General features: G+C 42.4%; 1 protein-coding gene across 5 annotated transcripts in view; it reads left to right on the plus strand.

Moving 5' to 3' along the window:
• Positions 1–6,092: 6,092 nt before the first annotated feature.
• TUB (TUB bipartite transcription factor) overlaps positions 6,093–19,931 on the plus strand; it is a 62,955-nt gene continuing 49,116 nt past the window's right edge. For all 5 annotated transcript variants that reach the window (XM_032187695.1, XM_032187694.1, XM_032187696.1 and 2 more), the window contains exon 1: positions 6,093–6,198. In XM_032187695.1, coding sequence (XP_032043586.1) covers positions 6,161–6,198 — 38 coding nt within the window. In that variant the 5' untranslated portion in view covers positions 6,093–6,160. The remainder of the gene's footprint in view (positions 6,199–19,931) is intronic.

The following is a 19,931-nucleotide window of genomic DNA, read 5'->3' on the forward strand; positions in this document are numbered from 1 at the left end:
TAGCTTCAGATTAATCCTGAGGCTTTGCAGTATTAAGTACAGTTGCCTACTCACCATACTGCAAAGGAAAGACTATTTGATGCAAAGGAACAGTTTGGGTTTTATCTTTTCAGCAGGCTAAGGCATGTTACCATTTGCTAACAGCTTACAAGAGTTTCAGGATGGTTCTCCCAGTCTGAGTTAACAGAGCCTGTTTTTGTACTGCAAGGACACCTCAAGGCCCTTTGGATTTGTCATGATGACAAAGGGAGATACAGTAGTTCCCCTCTTGTTGGTTGAATGCAAAATAATGTGACTTAGCTCAGAGGAAACAACACAAGTAAAAGACACATTGATATACACGAAATTCTATTCAGACATAAGACAACACCTCTTCATTATGAGGACAGTTAAACAGTGGCCCAAGTTGCTCAGAAATGTTGGAGAGTCTCCATTCTTGGAGATAATCAACACTTACCTGACCCTGGCCTTGAGAAACCTGCTGTAGCTGGCACAGCTCTAGGCAGAGGGGCTGGGCAAGATGATCTCCAAAGGTGTCTTCTATCACCAACCGTTTTGAGACTCTGTGGAGGAGAAAAAAACAAACAAACAATAAAGCTGGACCTGAAAACCACCACTGATTTTTACAAGGGGAAAACAGGCAAAAAGTGACTTATCATTTTGCTGGGCAGCAAACTGATTTTAGTTTGTTATGAATACAGGCCTGTCTTAGAGCTGCTAAGAATCTCTTCTGACAACATTTTTTTGACTTGGTATTCTAGCTGCTTTGACTGACACAAATAGTGTGAATGGTTCAGAAAAGTTCAAAAACCATCAGTGCAAGAGGAGAGAGCAGAATTACTGTGCAAATTTTGGTTTAATAATAACCTTCAAGGGGGGGGAGCTTTAAAAGCAAAAGCCTATGGGAGATATGCTGAAATGGGATTATCCAGTTTTGTATTTAAGCACTATCGTAGGAAAACTCATTCTACACAATCCTTTTTGGTATCTGCGTATTGGAATAATGTTAGAGGGCAGTAAAAAGGGGGAGGCTGAAGGGAGCATACAGCAAAATCCACTTTTAGTGGTCCCACTGGATTTGGATGAGTGCCCAATGGGACAGCAATTCCAAAGACAACAGGAGCTCAAATTATGATGACGCTAGTTCAAGCATCAACGATGCTTGTCCAAAAATCACACATGTTAGTCTGTCTCTGTGCAAGAGACTTTTTTTTTCACCTTAGTACCAGGGCTCATTATTTACAGTGGAGAATCAGAGCATTGGACATATATCCAGTGCAAGATTTTGAGAGAGATGCTGGCTGTTGTTACAGGATCTGCTATGAGATTAGAATTAAAGATTTCCTTAGCAGGTGTTGAAAGTAGGTCCCCAGCAGCAAACACTTCACTCCTCAGAAGTTAACATTTCTTAATACTTATTTTCTTTATAGGAAGAGGTGGATGTAAGCATTGGTTTAATCATAGAACAGTTTGGTTTGGAAAAGACCTTAAAGACCATCCAGTTCCGACCTCCTGCCACGGACACAGACACCTTCCACTAGAGCAGGTTGCCCAAAGCACCAACCAACCTGGCCTTGATATTAATCACCACAAAACTCTCATTAGACAGGATCTCAGTGGAGCTAGACAGGTTCAAACTGAAGAGACTGAAGTGCAAACATACTGTTTGGGAAGCTAGGGAACCCTACTCTGATACTGCAGAACAGATTTCATTTCAGTGTCTTACCAATTGGTATTTATGCTTCACAGCCTCACAATAAAGAAACACAAATGTACTTACTGGGATGAGAATAGATGAAATACAGTAAGGAAAAGTGAGCTGAGAGAGAAGATCAGCCATGTAAAGGCTGCAATAAATCTTTCATACAAAAATTTGTCTCCTTTGCAGAGTTTTATCTCCAAATTGCTCACCTTTACGACATAATTTTCTTGCTATGGTTGAAATTGGGATATAAAAAATAAAGCATTTTTGTTTTACTCAAGAAACAAGAAGATATAACTTGAATTTTTTTTCTGTCCAAAGTCACAAGAAATGTGAACTTGGCGTAAGCCTCATCCAAAGTCCACAACAAGGAGCATAAAATTGCCATTCAACACTTTGATTTTATTCGCTTTGTGAGCTTTTTCTTTGTTTTGATTTGTGAAAATTTTAACACTCTTAATCTGCTCCCTGGAGTTTATGCTGAACTTGTTTAAACACATTCCGAAACTCACTGCTTGGGAAGAAATCCGCTGAACCTGCTGAATTTTGCTTCATTATACTAAACCTTGCATTTTGCATCTGGCCCTGGATAGGTGCAGCTTGACTTTTAAAACAAACAAAATATCCTAGATACGTTTGCACCTGACCTGAGCTTACTGCAGGAAAGTTCATGAACCTTGCTAGGAGCTCTAATTTTGTAATGAATGCAGATAAGTTTTACTTGGCACGGTTTTGCTTCAAATATGATGGCTTAATTTTTAGATATATAGGAATGGAAAAATCTACACACAACCACTTCTGAAGTTATGCCAGCACAAACACATCACTAATCCTTGTCATTTGGAGCTTAAAGTTAGAAATATCCAAACTGATAAAGGAAAACCCAGAAGGTTTACACAATTATGTGAAATCTGTCCTGTTTGTGATATCATATGATTTAGAAATCTGAATAGAAGTGTTTTCTGTGCTATGCTTGAGCTAACCCAGAGATGACAAACTGTCAGCTTTGTCCTTCTCAAAGACCTAAAAAGGAAAGATCAAATAAATCTTGTGGCTGTCTTATGAATGACTTAGGAAGTGTGAATTTGGATGTGTGTTACACCACAGTATAGAACCAGGATGGGTCCACAAATGAAAGCCATGGAGTTCATTATGCCACTTTTTCTGTACTGTTAGGAAAGGGCTTAGAACCGGCTCTTATTTTAGAGCTTGCTTAGGTTCTGCCCACCCCTTTCAAAAGAGTCCTCCTGCTTTGATGTCATGCTCTCTGCCCAGGTTGCCAGAAGACTTTCAGTTGCAAATGCAGGAGTTTTCAGCTGTTCTATGGAGTTGTGTTATCATTTCAATCAAAAGCGTATTAGGACAGCACTTATTTTACATAGAGAACAAAACAGGAATAAATGGCAAGGTAGCACAACATACGTGAAGATGATGAGATACATTTGTCAATGGAGGAGATAGGTTTGCATCTACATTGTTGCTTTCTGTGATTTATATATATACATTTAACCTTTAAAGCACTTTCTAAGGGACTACATTGCCCATCGTGCTGGTGTCTGAAACTAAGTATGGCTTTTGAGAAGTACAATTCTCTTTACAGATAGCATCTGGAAATCATTATTGCATATAAGGGCTATTTGCTACCTGCTGTTTTTCCCTATTCTTTTTTTATTTTTTATTTTTAGTATTAGTACTTGGGGAAACTGTCACTTGCAAAAGCCAGGTCTCTGAGCTGCTGAAAGTTATCTGAAATGTAAGTGAATGGGTCTGCACCTCAAGGGCAATTCTGAGGCTTGTTCCACAGCAAAATGTATGCTTTAGGCAGAAACCCTGCCCTGATGCCACTAGCTGTGGTGGGCTTTCTGTTCAGCTCACACAATTCAGAAGCAGGGACAGAGTATTGCTGGTAAGAAAGAGTGAGGCAGTACTGAAGCAAGTGACCTGGGACGTAAATTGGCTGAGGGAGAATTAGTGTGGGGGAGGATTAAAAGGAGGGTTGGGAAGGTAAGTAAACACTACAAAAGGAGATAAAATGGCAAAGAAAACTTTTTTTCTTTCTGCTTCTCCCCACACACTTTTCCTGATATGTCTTCTTCCCTGTGTCAGCTTTCCCTAGATGGAAGCTAATTGCTGTGTACTCCCATCTTCCAGGACACCCTGATGGTCTTCCATTTTTTGAATATCTAGAAACCCTGTATGTTTTGTATTTAATACAAACATGGTCTTGGGCTGTTTAAATGACAGTAAGCACTTCCACGATTCATATAGCTCAAAGGTTCAGAGGGATCTTTTTGATCCCTCTGTGTGCACTACCTCATCTATCAGACTTTGCACTTAGGGCTTTTTGAAAATGGATATTCTAATTACCAGTCTTGAGAGCTTTTGACTCTTATTTCTTCTTTTCTACAGAAGCCTCGGCAGCATGGTAGCAGGAGATAGGCATCTCTCTCCTGCAGCTGCCTCCTCATGTTTGTAACACGGGTGTTGAGGCTGGTGAGGCATGTTGTTTTATGGTTCCAGATTGTGCCCAGTGGGAACTGGGGTCTGCCAAGTCTGGTGTTTGATGCTGGTCAAGCAATAGCAAGTTACCTTATCCACGCGGATTTGGGAGAACTCTTCCTTAATGGCAGATCTCATTTTGGCTTCTGGGAGATGTTTAAATTCAGGGTCTTGGCTTTAAATAAAACACCTTTTCAAAAGCTCTGGAGAGTGAATGATGCAGTAACATTTCTGGTATCTGCTAAGCATGCTTTGTTGGCTCTTGCTGGTTTCCTGGCCCTACTAGACATGTTCTTTGGTAGTGAACTACCATACAATTACATTGGTTGAAAAAGTATCTCTTTCAATCTGTGTTTAATTTTCTAAATTATAATGTCATTAAGTGCCTCCTTGTTTTTTTACGCTATGAAAACAGGAGACCCAGAATTGCTGTTCTTCTCTATTTTTTTTCTAGACACTTACTTTTAAACTCCTTGTCTCTGTTTTCTTAGGTGAAGTTTTTTTCCACTCTCTGCTCAGACGTGCACCTTTCCGCACTCTTAATGATTCATCCTGCAGTACCTTGAGGTGGGATAACCTGCATCCTTCTGCATGAGTTCACACCACCTTGTAGAGGACCAACACTGTGATTTGGGGCTGGCTTAGCAAGTCAGAGCTTCGTGTCTCCCTCACTTAGGCGCTCCTTTCTCTTTTCTCTCTATATATTCTACCTCTTTCCAGGCTGCAGTGGGTGCCACACCGAGCTTCCTGATGGTTTATTTCCCCGCTGCCCATTCTGTGCACAAAGGTGGCTCCAGCTAACCTTTTTCTTTAAATCTCTTCCATACACAAAACAGAAAACAAACAAAAACAAAACAGATATTAGGTGTCTGATGGCAATTATTCAGAGCAAAGAGGAGAGATTATATTTTTCTTTAATTCTTTCTTTCTTCAGACCGTGTTTATTACCGAGAGGGTTGTGAGGCATTGGAACGGGCTGCCCAGGGAAGTGGTGGAGTCACCATCCCTGGAGGTCTTTAAAAGACGTTTAGATGTAGAGCTTAGGGAAATGGTTTAGTGGGGACTGCTAGCGTTAGGTCAGAGGTTGGACTCGATGATCTTGAGGTCTCTTCCAACCTAGACGATTCCGTGATTCTGTTAATACTCAGGGTTCTGCCTTTATAGGAAACAGCTTTTCAACATTTCATGCGAGTGAAGCATACAGGCACCCTTCTGCTTTATCCACTCGGTGAGCAAACAAGCGTGGAGCCAGAAGCTGACGGCAGCTGGCGGAGCAGCGGTCTCCATGGCAGGGCCGGCAGTTCAAACACCCCTTAACGCTGCTGCCGCGCCTGCAGGGCTGTAGCAGAGCCGCCCTTGCCCTCCCTTTCCCCTCCCAGCCCTCAGCCCGCGCCGCCTCAGCCATTTTGGGTCGAATCGCGGGCATTTCGGGCTGCTGCTGAGGCGCGGCTCGAACCCGCGAGCGCTGCCCGCCCGTCGGCCGCCTCAGGGCTCGGCCGTCACCGTGACCGGAGGCGTTGCGGCTGCCGGGGCAGGGGCGGTCCCGGCTCGGGGGGCGGCCCCGCTCCTCGCCCTGCCCGGGCGCTGCCTCAGCGCGGCGGCGGCGGCAGCGGGGGGCGGGCGGGCAGCGGGGCCGCGGCGCTGCCTCCTCTCCCTCCTCTCCCTCCTCTCCCTCTCCCTGCCCGCCCTCCGCCCCCTCCTTCGCCCCCCGCCCCGCTGCCGCTCCCCATGCAGCCCTGCCCGCCGCCGCCACCGCCGCTGGTGCTGCTGCTGCCGGCAGCCCTCCCCGGGGGGAGGTATCGGCGGCCGCTGCCGGGATAACCGGCGCCCCGGACGGAGGATGCTGCCCGCGGCGCGGCGGCGGGATCCGACTCGGGCAGCAGCAGCCGCCGCGTCCCCTCCTCTCCCTCCTCTCCCTCTCCTTCACCCCCCGGCTCCGGGCACCGCCGCCGTGGAGAGATGAGTTCGAGGCACCAGGCGGACTGGATCCCTTACAGGTGAGGAGAGGGACGGGACGCGACGGGACGGGACGGGGCCCGCTGCCGCCATGGCGAGCCCCGGGATCGCCATGGCAGCGCCCGGCAGCGCCCGGCTGCCATTGGCGCCGCCGTTGCCAGGAGCGACCGCGGCCGCTGCCCGCCGGCCCCGTGCGTCAGCGCAGCCCGCGGGCCGCCGCGGGGAAACGCCACACACAGAGCAGCAGAAGAAGGGGATAAAGCCGCTTTTTCTCTTTTTTTTATTCCTCGTGGTTCAGGGAAGCGAGCAGAGACAAAGCCCTGGATCTTGAGGGAAACGCTGGTGTGACAGTAGCTGTGCCGTTTCCAACACGGTGTTCGTGAGTGTTAACCGTGTGCTTACAGCCAGCAGTGCCCCCAAACCACAAGGCGAACACACCGAGCTTCTGCTCTGACGGGTCTGGGTTAGGCTCCTATAATTTGGGCTCTCTCAAGGGAGTTGACTTATTTTGCCGTCTCCAGAGAGCTAATTCCAGAGGCAGAGGTTGGTCTGTGCAAATCTTGCTTCCAGGAGCCCCTAAACGTGCCCGTCTGGGAAACAGCAGCCTCCCAATGTTATGTCTGAAAATGTTTTATTTGTAAGTTAGGTCAAAGTCGCCTTTTGTGGAAGTGAAACGTGCGAAGTGAGGGAGCAGCCGGGTGTGCACCCCTTGGGATACTTCGTCTTCTCTCTGGGAGCAAACAGCCCCGTCCTTACCTGCCCTGTTGCTTCACATTCCTGCTTGTTGTAGCGAGTCCCACAGCTGCACCCTCAGAGTTCAGGGGCCTGTTCCTTGCCCCCTTGAGTGTATGCACAGCTATGTACCTGAATTAACTCAGAGAAGTGTTTTTTCCTTCAGCAAAACGTCACAGTTTTCCTTACAGTGGCACGATCCAGAGGGAGTCAGTTCTGGGTGTCTTGCACAACTCTTTAAGCACTCTGCACGTCCCAAACTCACACAGCAGATTACGCTTCTGCTCTTAAGATGCTGAGAACATTTTGGGTGAGTTAACAAAAAAACACGAAACAATTCTTTCAGCGTCGGTGCAAGTATTTTCATACTAAGGTGTATGAAAGGTTCATATTATTTGTGGGTTTCAGCATTTTGCCTTAAATGCCTTTTCTTCTTCTTCTCTTCCGTATTGTGTTTTTGAAACACTAATAGTCATAGGATGAGGAGATTCAAGTTTGCTAACGTTATGAAATATAATTGGGAAGTGATTTTTAATGTAAATACATTGCATTCATCTTCAAAAAAACGTATTTCATAGATAGAAATTCAAGCATATGATTAAGTCCTTACTTATATGACTACATGCCCGGTATACTTGCCTACAGCTTTCTTTAAAGAAACAAACACAAAACTGAACCCATTTTAATAATATCTCTGTCATTTATTACAAAGAATCAAAATAGTTTAGACTTAAGTAAAAAATCATTTGCAGCTCATGTACTCCTCCCTCCTTCTCCCTTCCAAAAAGGTGACTCCGGATGGCCATTGGGAGTAAGGGAGAACTTCCTTAGGATTCACATTCTCAAGCACAGGGGTATTTTGCTTGGGGATCCTTTGGCAGTTTCCAGTAGAAAATAAAAAGCAAAAATGAATGGAATTGTTACCGATTCAGAGAAGTTAATTTTTTTTTAGTTTAGAAATATGTTCCAGTTTCACATTGTTTTCCTGAGCTCATTTTTAATGCAGGGAATCCCTGAAATCAAGATACTCGTTTTTATTTTATGCTGTTGTGCCTCAGAGAAGTAAGGACATTCCCCATGCTACTTAACTGCAGTGAAAAGAAACTGTTGCTAAGCTGCTGCCTAAGATAAAAGCATCAATGTGCTTGGAGTAAGGTCCTAGTGCCTATTATTGTTACATTCTTACTTCTTTAGCAATAAGTTTTCATACTATACCTTTTAAAGCAGCCTTCATAGAACTATCCAACCTGTTTAATGAGAAATGTATAGAGACTTTCAGCTGCAATCAGTACCCATAGGAGTAACTTTGCCGCCAGCCCCCCGGGACCGCTGCACAGATGCCTGCTTCTGGGAGGATTTGTAGGGATGGAGCTGCTGTGGCCGGCAGGACCCCGTGGGCTATGCCCTGGGTACACGTTGAGTGGAAGGCGCAGATAAAGCGATCCACAGCCTGCTTACGCAGTGGCATCGTGCCTCTTGATATATACAGGGTGATGGTAATAATATTCGTTATTTTATGCGGGACATTTTTTAGGAGGCTCAATTTTCCTAGCTTTCATGAATTTGCTCTGAAGTTTTGAGGTTGTGCTTAGAAATTGCAGCTATAAAGAGTCGCTGCGTGTTTATTTGCAAGGTGAGGGACTGCAGTGGGATGAAAATTGTGTTGGGAGCAGAGCTGTGTTGTAAATTCCTGAATCATAGCAATTAGAGCAGCTAAGAAGATTGCTGAAAGCGTGATGCGTAAACAAGTTCTGGAACGGGAATGCGCATGAAGATGAAGGGTGTCCCACGCTTGTTTCTCCGGGCTTTTTGAAATGCTGGCATATCATCTATCCTAGGGGCAGCAGCACAGGTAAAGTGCTCGCCCCCCCTGCAAGGTGCAGTTTGTGATGGTGAGCGCATCACAGCGCAGGCGAGCTTGCTCTCAGCTGCCTCCTGTGGGGAACGGCATGGATAATTTATAAGAGCTTTGCTTTTTCCGAAGGAAAAGGTACAAAGAACATGTGTCTGCTCTGCTCTGAATTAGGCTGTCTTGTCTCAGGTTATTGCTATGTATAAAATCAGCCTGGTCATGGGCTGTTAATGCATTGAAGTTAGAGCTCTCTTAGCGGGGGTCTGTGCTCGTGTATAGGTGTTACTCCTACAGCACGTAGAGGCTGCAGCTGAGATCAAAGCCCTGTTGTGCCCAGCATCAGTGGCAGGAGCTGTACAAGCACATCTTCAGAGGCAGCTGCTGCCCTGCTGCCGATAGCCTACATCAGCCAGGCAGGGAGCAGGGGGAGGGAAATAAAATATCACTTCAGTTCTGCCAGAGAGGGAAATGAAGACCAATGGAAGTTGGAGGGAATTGGCTTGCAAGGAAATGGGGCACAGCTCAAGGGAGATCAGCAAGGGAGCTGGGAGCGCAGCCGAGGCGCCCTGTGCTTTGCAGAGGGCCGGAGGGGGATCGGAGTCGGGGGGTGAGGCTGAAGGGACCGCTCTGCCTCGAGCAGGGAACGCTTTGGGCTGGGAGACAGGCACTGACCGCCCGGCTGCCTCGCGGGGTTCTGCCCTCCGGCCACCTTTGCGGTGTCAGCATCCAGGCCGAGAGCAAAACTCACCTCCTCCCAGGCCAAGGGGTTTCTGGTGGTGACAATCGCTCGCAGATTTCTGGCAGTGACAATCATTTGCGAGCCATCTGTGCCAGATTTGGGTTGCAGACGGAAAATGGATATGAAATGTTATGTCTCTTCTCTCAGCTCCCCAAGTCAGACAGTTTTGACTCTTATGCCTGAGGGTTTTTGGACTTCCCTTAAAGCTGCTTGCATTTAGACGTGCAAGCAGCAGCTTTTCTGGAAGGTGGTACTTCCATTAGTAACTAAAAATTGCCCTTCTAGAGAGCTGGATTCTCCTCACACATCCTCCTTGTTCCTCTTTCCTTCATGACTTTATTTTTTAATTCATTGTTTTCTGTTCTTTCTCTTTATGAACAGATTTCTTTGTGCCATTTGTCCCTAAATCTTGCTGTCCTTGACTATCTTTGTTTCCTTCTCTCTTTCCCACTTCCAGCTTATTCATGTCAATAGAATTCTGTCTTGCCAGCTGCATGCTGCCTGCAAATCTCCTTCTCTGTAAATGTCTTTATTCAATTTGTATTTCATTATTTGTGACTTCTGAATAAATCCACCCCAACTTCTCATTGTATCACCTAAGTAGTTAGTACTGCTTGCAATTTTTTTAAGTTTACTTTTTTTTTTTCCAGATTATTAAGAATTAATTTCAGTATTTGCAGCAAGTTATTCTAAGGTCCTTGCTGTAAGCATGTCTGTGAAATCGGTGTTTAGTTTATATCTCACTTGCTGCTGAAGCTCTTGTCGCTGTGATATGCGATGGTCAGTACTTGGGATCAGGAGATGCCCTTCGCAGTGATGGTCAGCACTGTGCAAATGCTTCTATTTGCTTTCATATTTGTTATACGATCATCAGCTTCTTTTGACTGTCTGTTCTGATCTTAAGAAAATAGGAAGGAAGAGAATGGTCACCTAAATAGATAAAGAAAAGTTCTCCCAGAGAAGGGTATATAGAGCACACACGTGTAACTATAGGACAAGGTGGAAAGATGAGTAATTATTTTGGAAAAGTGTGAAGGTTGATAAAAGATGGGACCAGTTTCTTTTGCTGACATCAGCTTGTTTTATCTAACACTTTGACTTAGATTTATATATATGCAGTAACTGTGGATATATTGTGGGTCATCTATGAATAATTTTTGCTTATTTCTACATCGTCCAGCTTTGTGACATGTATGAAGGCTCAAATGCTTGCTTTACTTTGTAGCTAATTTACTCCATGTATACCTATTTATTCTTTTACATTAATAAGAAAATAAAATATATTTTTACCTTCCCTTTCAGAGGTTATAGCAGAGATGGCTCTCATATTTTCAGATTGCAAATAAACTGGGAGATTTCCAATTTATCTGTTACTTACCCTTAAAAGGAACAAGTGACCCAATTTAAAAGGCTTCCTTTGGGGAAATGCAGGATGGCCCTGTGCAGGAGAACAGTGGCTGCTTCTGCCAGTGCAAGAACTGTGCAGATCTTGGACGCTGTCTCTGTGCAGCCAGACTGCTGCCTTTATATCCAGAGATAGGAATGCCATGTATCGCACACCACCCTCGGCCTTGCATGTAATTACACCTGGTTACTTGCTGGAAGGAGTCACAGAGGTGCTGTGAGAGTCTTTCAGTTGACTTTGAAGGGAACTGCGTTGGTTCCCAGACCTTTTCCTGAGCGAGTAACGAGCAGCAGCCTGCAAGGCACTGATGTCAGTGTGTTCATGGCCGATGTACTGATCTGTCTCTCTGACAACTCGAGTGGCCGAGTCATTCTCTGATTAAGTGGAGTTTTAACTTGAGTTCTCAGGTGTTTACCCAAATTTAGCCTCGAACTGCAAATTTCAGTGGAAATCTCATGATTCCTGTTGAGATGCGTGTTAACACAACTCGGTGAATATTGTAATTCATAATTAATATAACTCCTTTGACATAGGTAATGAAACCACAGTGTGAAGTTTTTAATGGTAATTTTAATTGTAATCATAGTTCTAACTACCTGCAGGTGAGAAATTACAAGATGAGGAAATGCCTTGATTAACTTCAAATGACGACTAAGTTGGAAATTGTATCTGCAAGTGAAATACAGGGTTTGATCCATGTTTAGCAGAAGGATCAAAACATCTCTCTTTCAAATTGGATATCGGTTTGAAAGCAAAATGAATAAAGCTAAAGGCGAGGTATTTCCATGAATGCATACCTGTGCTACAGCACCAAGTGTAAGGAAAATTAATCTTTTTTTTTTTTTTTTTCAGAGTAGTTTGTTGCTAACTGATTCTAATACGGCAGCATTTTCACTTGACTGCAGTAATAAAAAAAATACTGCAAGGTGTCGCAATTCTCACTTCTGCAAACTTGAGGAAAATATTGGATGTCTTGTGGAAATTAACAGGTAACTTGTCTGGATGATGACTCGGACTAATTGCCTAGGTCAGGCTGAGCGGCAGCTGACAAACTGAGACACTTACTGTACCTTGGAATGCATCCTACCAATTTTGGCAGAGGTAAATGCCAAGACTCAAGCCAGGAGTATGAATCTCCTTTAAACAAGCTTTTCCAGACCTAGGTGAAGTCTTATATGTCTACCTAAAATTTTAGGGCAGGCATACGGGGAAATAATCCATCTTTTGGGACACTGCACCTGTAGAGCAATGGTAAGTGACATTGAAGACATCTGTGCACACCAGTGAATCAGGCTCTGGTAACTGATTCTTCAAAGGTCCTGAACTGTAAATCACTTCACTGGCTGTTGCTGCAGATTTAAAAAATGAAGTACAAGGTCTTAGAGAAAGTTTTGTGCTGGCCCTAGAATAACTCTAGCTTTGTTTTATGGGCTGCCCTTAAGGCAGAGCTCCGGTGCCTCTGCATTTGGTGCATCGTTAGATCTCCGCGACGATATAGCTGTGAATAACCCTATTGCTTTGCTTGGTGGAGAATTGGTTAAATTCTTCCCTTCCGCCTATCTCTGTGGTATGTCCATGCTGCATACTGCACTGCAGCAGGGAGGCACTTGGACGGGCTGCGTGTGAACTAACGCAGACCTTAAAGCTGCACAACATCAAAAGGCAGAAGTGATTTACTCCTTTGAGGAGCAATGCAGTTCCACCCGTCAGGAGCTATGGAGTACAGTACTTAAACTGTTCCCAGTATGTCTTAGGTTGTTTTCAGCTAGCTCAGTGTCTATCAGAGCACAGATCACAACATCGGTGTAACTTTTAATTTAAAATTCATTAGTTGGTTTAAACTGGGAATGTTAATTTTTTGGCTCTTAAGAACCCTATCATGATCTACCTAATCTAGGCTCTGGCTTTTCAGAATACGAGGTTAATTCTTTTTGGATATGCCAGGTATATTAATTATGGAACGATACATTAATACCCAGAGAAACTAAGCCATCGTGTCAGTGCAAAAAAGATCAAATATCAACACATTGCTAGATGCTTGAGGCGTCCCCCAAGATGGATGCTAGCTACTAAACACAATATAGAATAGTATTCTGGCACTATTGAAGCATCTCAAAAAATTGGTAATTACTTAGTTCAGCTTGAATATCACTCACAGATTTTAAAGATCAACCAAAAACAACACAGGGGAAGTTAAACTGAAATGAATGGTTCTTCCTTTCTCTCTTCCTTCCATTTTTTCTTCCTGTTTTGATTCTGTTGCACTTTCTGTTACTTATTCATGTGATGCTCTATTTATGAGGCTTTGCAAGATAGAGGTTGTACTGAGTGGTACTGGAAGGGAAAAAAGAATTTTCCCATTCTGTGCACCCCGCATCAGAATGATTTCTAAGGTTATTCTGTTGAAAATGTGATGTCTATGTTTGCATAGGCTGGAAGGTGGGATGTGCAAGTTCAAGTCTCTGCCTGGTGTTTTGCCTTCATTAGGAAGGATTTCTAATAGCCTGCATGAGTGCCTGGACTTTGAGGTTATTTGGTGGTGGGGAGGTGGGCTTGTCCTTTCCTTTTTCTGTCTCAGAAATTTTACCCAGAAACTCTGGAGGTCATTGAGTTTGCAAGATTTAGGTTTGATAAATTGGCATTCATTTTGCAAAGACTTCTGGCCAAAAACCCGGTGAACTCTAGACTCGATATGAAAGATTTTACGTCTTAAAGATTAATTTTGCTTAAATTGTAGTTTCTGAAAGCCAACATTTCATTGAAGTGATACCGACTAATGTAAACCATTTAAAAAAAAAAAAAAAGGAAAAGAAAGGAATTAAAGGAATTAGTAAGGCAACTAGGAGCTCATTGGAAATGACCACTCCATTGCTGCACTTTGGGTTTACCATCTGTTTTCTGCATCCCACTAAACTAGAACCAGTTTGAAATAGAAGATTTAAGAATATGTGCAGAATAGGTGTGTTTTAGCATCAGGCTGCTGTAGGCCTGCAAAGGATAGAGAATAGTACTACGTAGTAAGACTCGAAGAGTTTATGGCTGGATTTTTAAGACTGCTGAGGTGACTCTGATTCTCTGCTCCTGTTATTTCCTAATCACGAGCCTCTTCAGAAATCTGAAGATTCTGTGGAAAATCCAGTGTGGTGGAGAGAGAAGGTAGGAGAATAACTATTGCGGTGCCCAGTCAAAAAGATGAGCAGCATATAACACGTCGCAGTTTGTATGCCGTGTGCGGCCAGAACAACTCATTCTCATCTGGAAAAGCTTATTCTGAAGAAAAACTTAAGATGTCTTACAGGCATAGAAGTTTTCCCTGCATTGCACTATGATTTGTAAATACACCCAATGAACAGTGCTAGTAGTCCTCGAAGTAATTCTCTGTGTTTTGAAATGAAAACTCAGCCCAGAGGATTTTAGTTTACATCCAACTCTGCAATATGGACAGGCGCTTGGACTAACGATGCTAAACATGACTGCGTATTGCAATAAGCAGCAATTAGAAAGATGGGGTTGTGTATGATTTTGCTCTTTGTTTTGTCTTCAATAACTCCTATCTAATTTTTCATCAAAATGGCTATGATTTTGTTTCCTTATTTTTTATTTTCCATCCATTAGAATAGATCTATAACTAACAACGATTGATTTCCTGTTAATCATTTCCTAAGTTATTTGCTTTGTGAAATGAACGGCCTGTGTTTTCTTTTTGCATCACAAAATGCCTACCTGCGTACGCTAACGATACTCCATACTTAAGGAAATTATTCAGCTTCTTTCTGTGGCTCTCTCCCTTTTGTGTGTGTCCTCTGTATCTGGAAATTGGATCTGTAGCGTTTGTCTGGTGAGCTGTCAAATTGCTGGTATTGGTTTTGGGGAGGGCCACCTATGTGCCACTGAGATAGTGCCTGGAGATAACATGGGATGGATTAAATTTATCAGTAAGTCGGTAGCAGTATTTCCTTATAATCTCCCATCTCTTTTAAAATTATCTTTGAATGGTGATAAAGCAGATAAATATTTGATGAGGATTTCAGGTCTGTGCTCCCATTCAGGAACTGTCACCATAATCACTTCTAAAATAGATTTCAGATTCAAGCCGAGGTCCTGCTGTCAGCACGTGGACACAGGGGAGAGCAGACAAGTTCCCAGGGGAGCAGCATGGCTTGCAAACACACGTGGCTTCAGCCACGCGGTCAAGCAGACACTGATTGCCCCTGTGGTCGCTGTTGTGGGGCTTGCAAGGCAGAGAAACACGCGCCATGCTCCCAGTTTGCTGACTCCCAGTTTGCTGGGATATTTATATCCCAATAAATACAAACTCAGGTTGTGAGTGAAGAACGTGTGAAGAAGAGCCGTCACGTGCTACATTGATTAGACTTTTTGTGCAGTTGGTAATTAGTGTTCCATAAAGGAACCAGAAGGTATGCCATCGTATGTTTTTATTTGAGAGGAGTCGAAAAACATCTGCTGATGTGCGAATGTTGATTAGACCCAAAGGGGAATCTTATTTCCCTTTTGTCATTCTTTTTTTTTTTTTTTTTTTCCCCAGTGATCCAATATCTAAAATGATACTTTCAGCCTTACTCAAATGCATTTAGAAATAGCTTCCCACAGTGCCAGAAGTGGCTTAATGACACCTGAAATGGTTAAAAGAGCTCTCCAGCTTCGTCGGTTATGGCTTTTTCTGTCTCAGAGTACGTGCTTGCCTGTTATTTCTACCATTGCCTCCTTTCTGAGGCACGCACCAGGTGACTTTTGGTGTGGCCGTGACTTGTGAGTTCAGTGTTACCCCATGACCTGGCTGCACTGTGAGGGGGTGCCGTGGTCTGTGTATGCCTGTACCAAGTGGTCCGAGGATCAGCATAGCTCCTGCAGCCAGGACTCCTCCAGCTGGTGCTCATAACATCTTTGCAGATTCTCATTACTCCCCTAACACTGTTGAGTTGAGGCTATTTAAGGTCTTTGCCTCCACGTAGCCACCACCTTTTCCATGAGACCGGTTCAACTTGGTGTTTTTGAGGAATTTCCCCCTCTCCAATTTGAGTTGAAGTTAATCAACCAGACAAAAAATAAAAATTTATGAACACCTAAGTCTTGCTTCCTTAAGAAACCAAACAAAATCTCAATATCCAGGTAGTGAATTGCCAGGGAAGGAATTTGAAGTTCCAGTGCTTTGGTCAAATTTTATTACAGAACCGCTGTGGAAAGGAGAAATCTTCCAGAAACTCCCAGAGATGCACTTGTTGGCTGCTTTCTGCCTACCATCCTTCTGCGAAATGCAGCACTGAGATCCGTGCTTCCCAGGAGAAAACCTAACCCTCCGATAACTAAATGTTTTGAATGTATTTTTACTTGCATGGTGTGATTTGCTTCCTGTTCTAGGAAATCAGCAATGAGTCTGATAATCACACGTTTCTATCCAGATTTTGCCCACATTTTAATTGAAAATGTTTCCTATGAGGGAGTCAGCAGGCTGAGCTGTGCGCGCTGACAAGCCTGGCTGTGGTGCTTCAGTCCCCAGTGGAGATTGCTTTTGCCATAATTGTTGCTAACAGGCATTAGAGCAGCTGAAGTGGAATAATTAAAACGACAACTTCAGCCACGTATTAAAAATATATACATATGAAAAGGGCAGTGAAAGGCCCTTGCCCGTAATGCTTTGCATTTGATGTCACAGCATCTGAATATCTTTGATCAATAAAAGCCCTTTACATCTTATTCCTCCACCCTTTGCTTGCAACAGGTTAAACACAAGCTTGCTGGCAAGTAGCTTTGTACGTTTTATTGTGCTTTTTCTATCCACAAGAAGTGTTGAGAGTCTTTTCTGTTCCGTTTGTCAACACAATCTTTCGGTAGCAGTTAATCTGATCTACTTTGGCTGTGATCTGGTTAGTTACACAAAACCAAAGACGGTTTATCTTTAGGCTTTTTTTAAAAAAACAGCACAGTAGCAAATTAAATTCCGCTCCTTTCCTTTGTTGGAAAATGGAAAGCACAAAATCAAGGACCTGTAGTATCTTGAATTACCTCAGGACCTGTTTCTGTCATGCTTAAAAAAACTTGCTACAACGAGCATGACTGGTGTGAGTGATCTCTCTCTAAAGCCACCTAGTTGCTAAGATTAGAAGTAGAGATGGTTTTATTAAGGCTTGTTTTTAATTAAAATATTTGGGCTGGGAAACTGTTTGAACGTCTTCTGAATACGTGGAAAGTGACATTTACAAAAATCTTGATTCTTGGTATTCTTTCTATCTTGAAGCTATTATTGGCAAGAAGTTAAACACATTGGAAACAGTACTTCTCACGATATAACGGAGTAGGGAAGATTTGTGTAAGGTCTGTTTCCTGAATCCACAGGTTGAAATACAATGTAGGACTATTATTCATCCTTCATTAAAAAAAAAAAGAAAAAAAGGAATAAGAAACAAGAAAACCCCAAATGGTGACACCCAATATTCTGTATGCCTAATTTAAGTTTTCAAAAGGAGAGGTTTTTTGTTCTATATAGTAAGTAAAGATTCAGTAGATTTCCCCATGTTATTTCTACCCTTAAATTTGTATCTGTCTTTTTGTGGTTTCATAATATGCCCAGAATGTACCGAAAAGAGAAGAAGATGATAAGGGAAACGAGTTTTGTCTAATTGATAAATGAACTGCAATGTTTTCAGTATCTGTATTTAGCACGAAAGCACCCATTAAAACTGCAGATTTTGCTTTCCATTTGTTTCTAGGAACTGACAAATGTACAATTTGCAATGCTATGCAATTATAATCTGATTCTGGAGGACTGTAATTTCTACTAATATCTAGAAATACATCGTTTAAGTGTGAGTTTTCAATCCGCTGTGTGCCGGGATTAGTGGCACAACCTTAATGAGAATTATGCTTCTTAATTCCTTGGATATCGTGGCGGTATTATATCCTATATTTTGACAGGCCACATTTTACTGAAATTTGTAGTACTCTATGACTGGCAAAATATGCACGTAGTTTATGTGATAGCTCTCCTTTGTTTTATAAAACCTGGTGCTCTATTGGCTTAGCACTTGTCACACAATGAAAGAAAAATAATGCTCAGCTCTGGTAAGAACAGTGTAGAAATGGTAGATTGGGTAAGTGCTGAAATCCCATTTGTTCTGAAGCCTTTGGATATTTTTGTTACAATTTATGGATGACAGCTGCTTGCCAATTTAAAACAAACAACCCTGAAGTTGGCACACCCTCGTTAATCTAATTATTTTGTGCATGCCTTATTTTAAAGAAATGCCTACTCTTTTTGCATCTAAATATATGTGCAAATCTTGGAAGATCTTGAAACAATCATAAAAAAATCTTGCTGATTTAGTTTGGTTTGTTTCAATTTTTCTCCCTTTTTCATGACTGTTTGATGAAACTGGTGAATACTTGACAACTTGTGAGTATTTGATATGCAGTTTACAAAACAAAGATAAAAATGAACAATTTATTACCATCTTTTTTGTGTGCGTTCACAATTTCACATGCTATAAGCATGTATTTTGCAAATACTTATCCGTTTGAGCAGTCCGCTGTCTCCAGTGGCAATATTTATGTCCAGCAGTAAGAAGTTTTATTAGTCTGTAGAGGATCAGAACCCTGAAACTTATTTAAGTGGTGTGAATGCATCAGACAATTTTCAGTTGTTTTCAAATATAATGAAAATAATGATCTGGAGCCTGAAATGTCTTGCTTGGGGGACTGATGGAGTGCCTCATACAGTACCACTCAGGCTATTTATGTAAAGATGTTTTCAGACCTAGAGCAGTAATTTGGAAAGGTTATTTGCAGTTAGAAATATAAATGAGTTGAGTCATGATAACTCCTAATTTTCCATTAAATTGACAGCTGTGTCCACGATAAGCTGTGTATTGCTGAATTCTTAACCACAGATCCATCAAGCTTTACAGCTCTTAAATCATGTGATACATATTGCACAGATAATTTAGTGCAAAATGTTATTGTTAAGCATTTTCAACATATTCTGGGAATTTTACAGTTAAAATAGGGTAATTTTGGAGTGAGAGAGGAATGAAAAGGTTATTTGAAAAAGCATACCATGTTAACCACAGAGAAATTCTTTCGGAGGAGAGGTTTGCAGCTGCAAATCCAGAGGAGTCCTCCACGAAGTGGAGCCAGGACTGTTCTGATTCGCAACGAAGATGAATTAAGATGGAAATAACAATAAAGAAATACTCTCATGGCAAATGTTTCATGTGTTTTAAATTTGTCTAATTTATTGGAAATATTTAAAGCTGGTATGCCAGACTAGGTACGTGAATTCAAATTAGTGCGTACAGGTAAAATTTCCAAAAATCAAAGATGATGGTTAAAGGGTATGTAATGCACATATCTGAGCAACAACAAGAAGGATGTTGCATAGCAATGTTACTTGATGTGACACTTCCCTGCCCTTGTACATGTAGTGAATGCATTTTGCTCTTATGAGGGCTATAACATAGAAATACGTGCCAGCATAGGTGGAATTAAAGTATGGTCCCAGTAACACAGGGTAATACAGTAACAGCATAAGTTAGCTTTTTTTTTCCCCTAAAATGTGCTAAAAAGCAGGATTTCTTACTTTTTCTGATGTGTCCTATGACATAAGATTCTATATAGCATCGTAACTTCATACACTTTTCTACTTCTACTAAAGTTAATTACAGACAAAAAACTCAAACCCAAATGAAAAATCTATTTTCTTCAGTTCCAGGAAAAAAAAAAAAAAAATCCCTCGACTGGATGATAAAGATAGTATGTGTGTGGGAAAAAGTGACAAAATATTTTGCTTCAGGGTTAGTATTTTATCATAAGGTGACATGTATTCCCTTAAAAAGTTTATTCTACAGAAACTGTAAAAGCACCTGTAACAAGGAAAAAGGAGCTTGGCTTTTTCACTTGACTTACTCGTACTATCAGTCATAATTCTTGCCATGTTTTTCTTCAGTTTTGATGGTTGAGCAGCTAAGGGAGACTAGCCAGTCTCTTCGCCTTCACGTTTTCAAGAAACTGCTCACTTAGTTTGATTATTCCT

Source organism: Aythya fuligula, chromosome 5 (genome assembly GCF_009819795.1).
Source record: "Aythya fuligula isolate bAytFul2 chromosome 5, bAytFul2.pri, whole genome shotgun sequence".
NCBI classification, from domain to species: Eukaryota; Metazoa; Chordata; class Aves; order Anseriformes; family Anatidae; genus Aythya; species Aythya fuligula.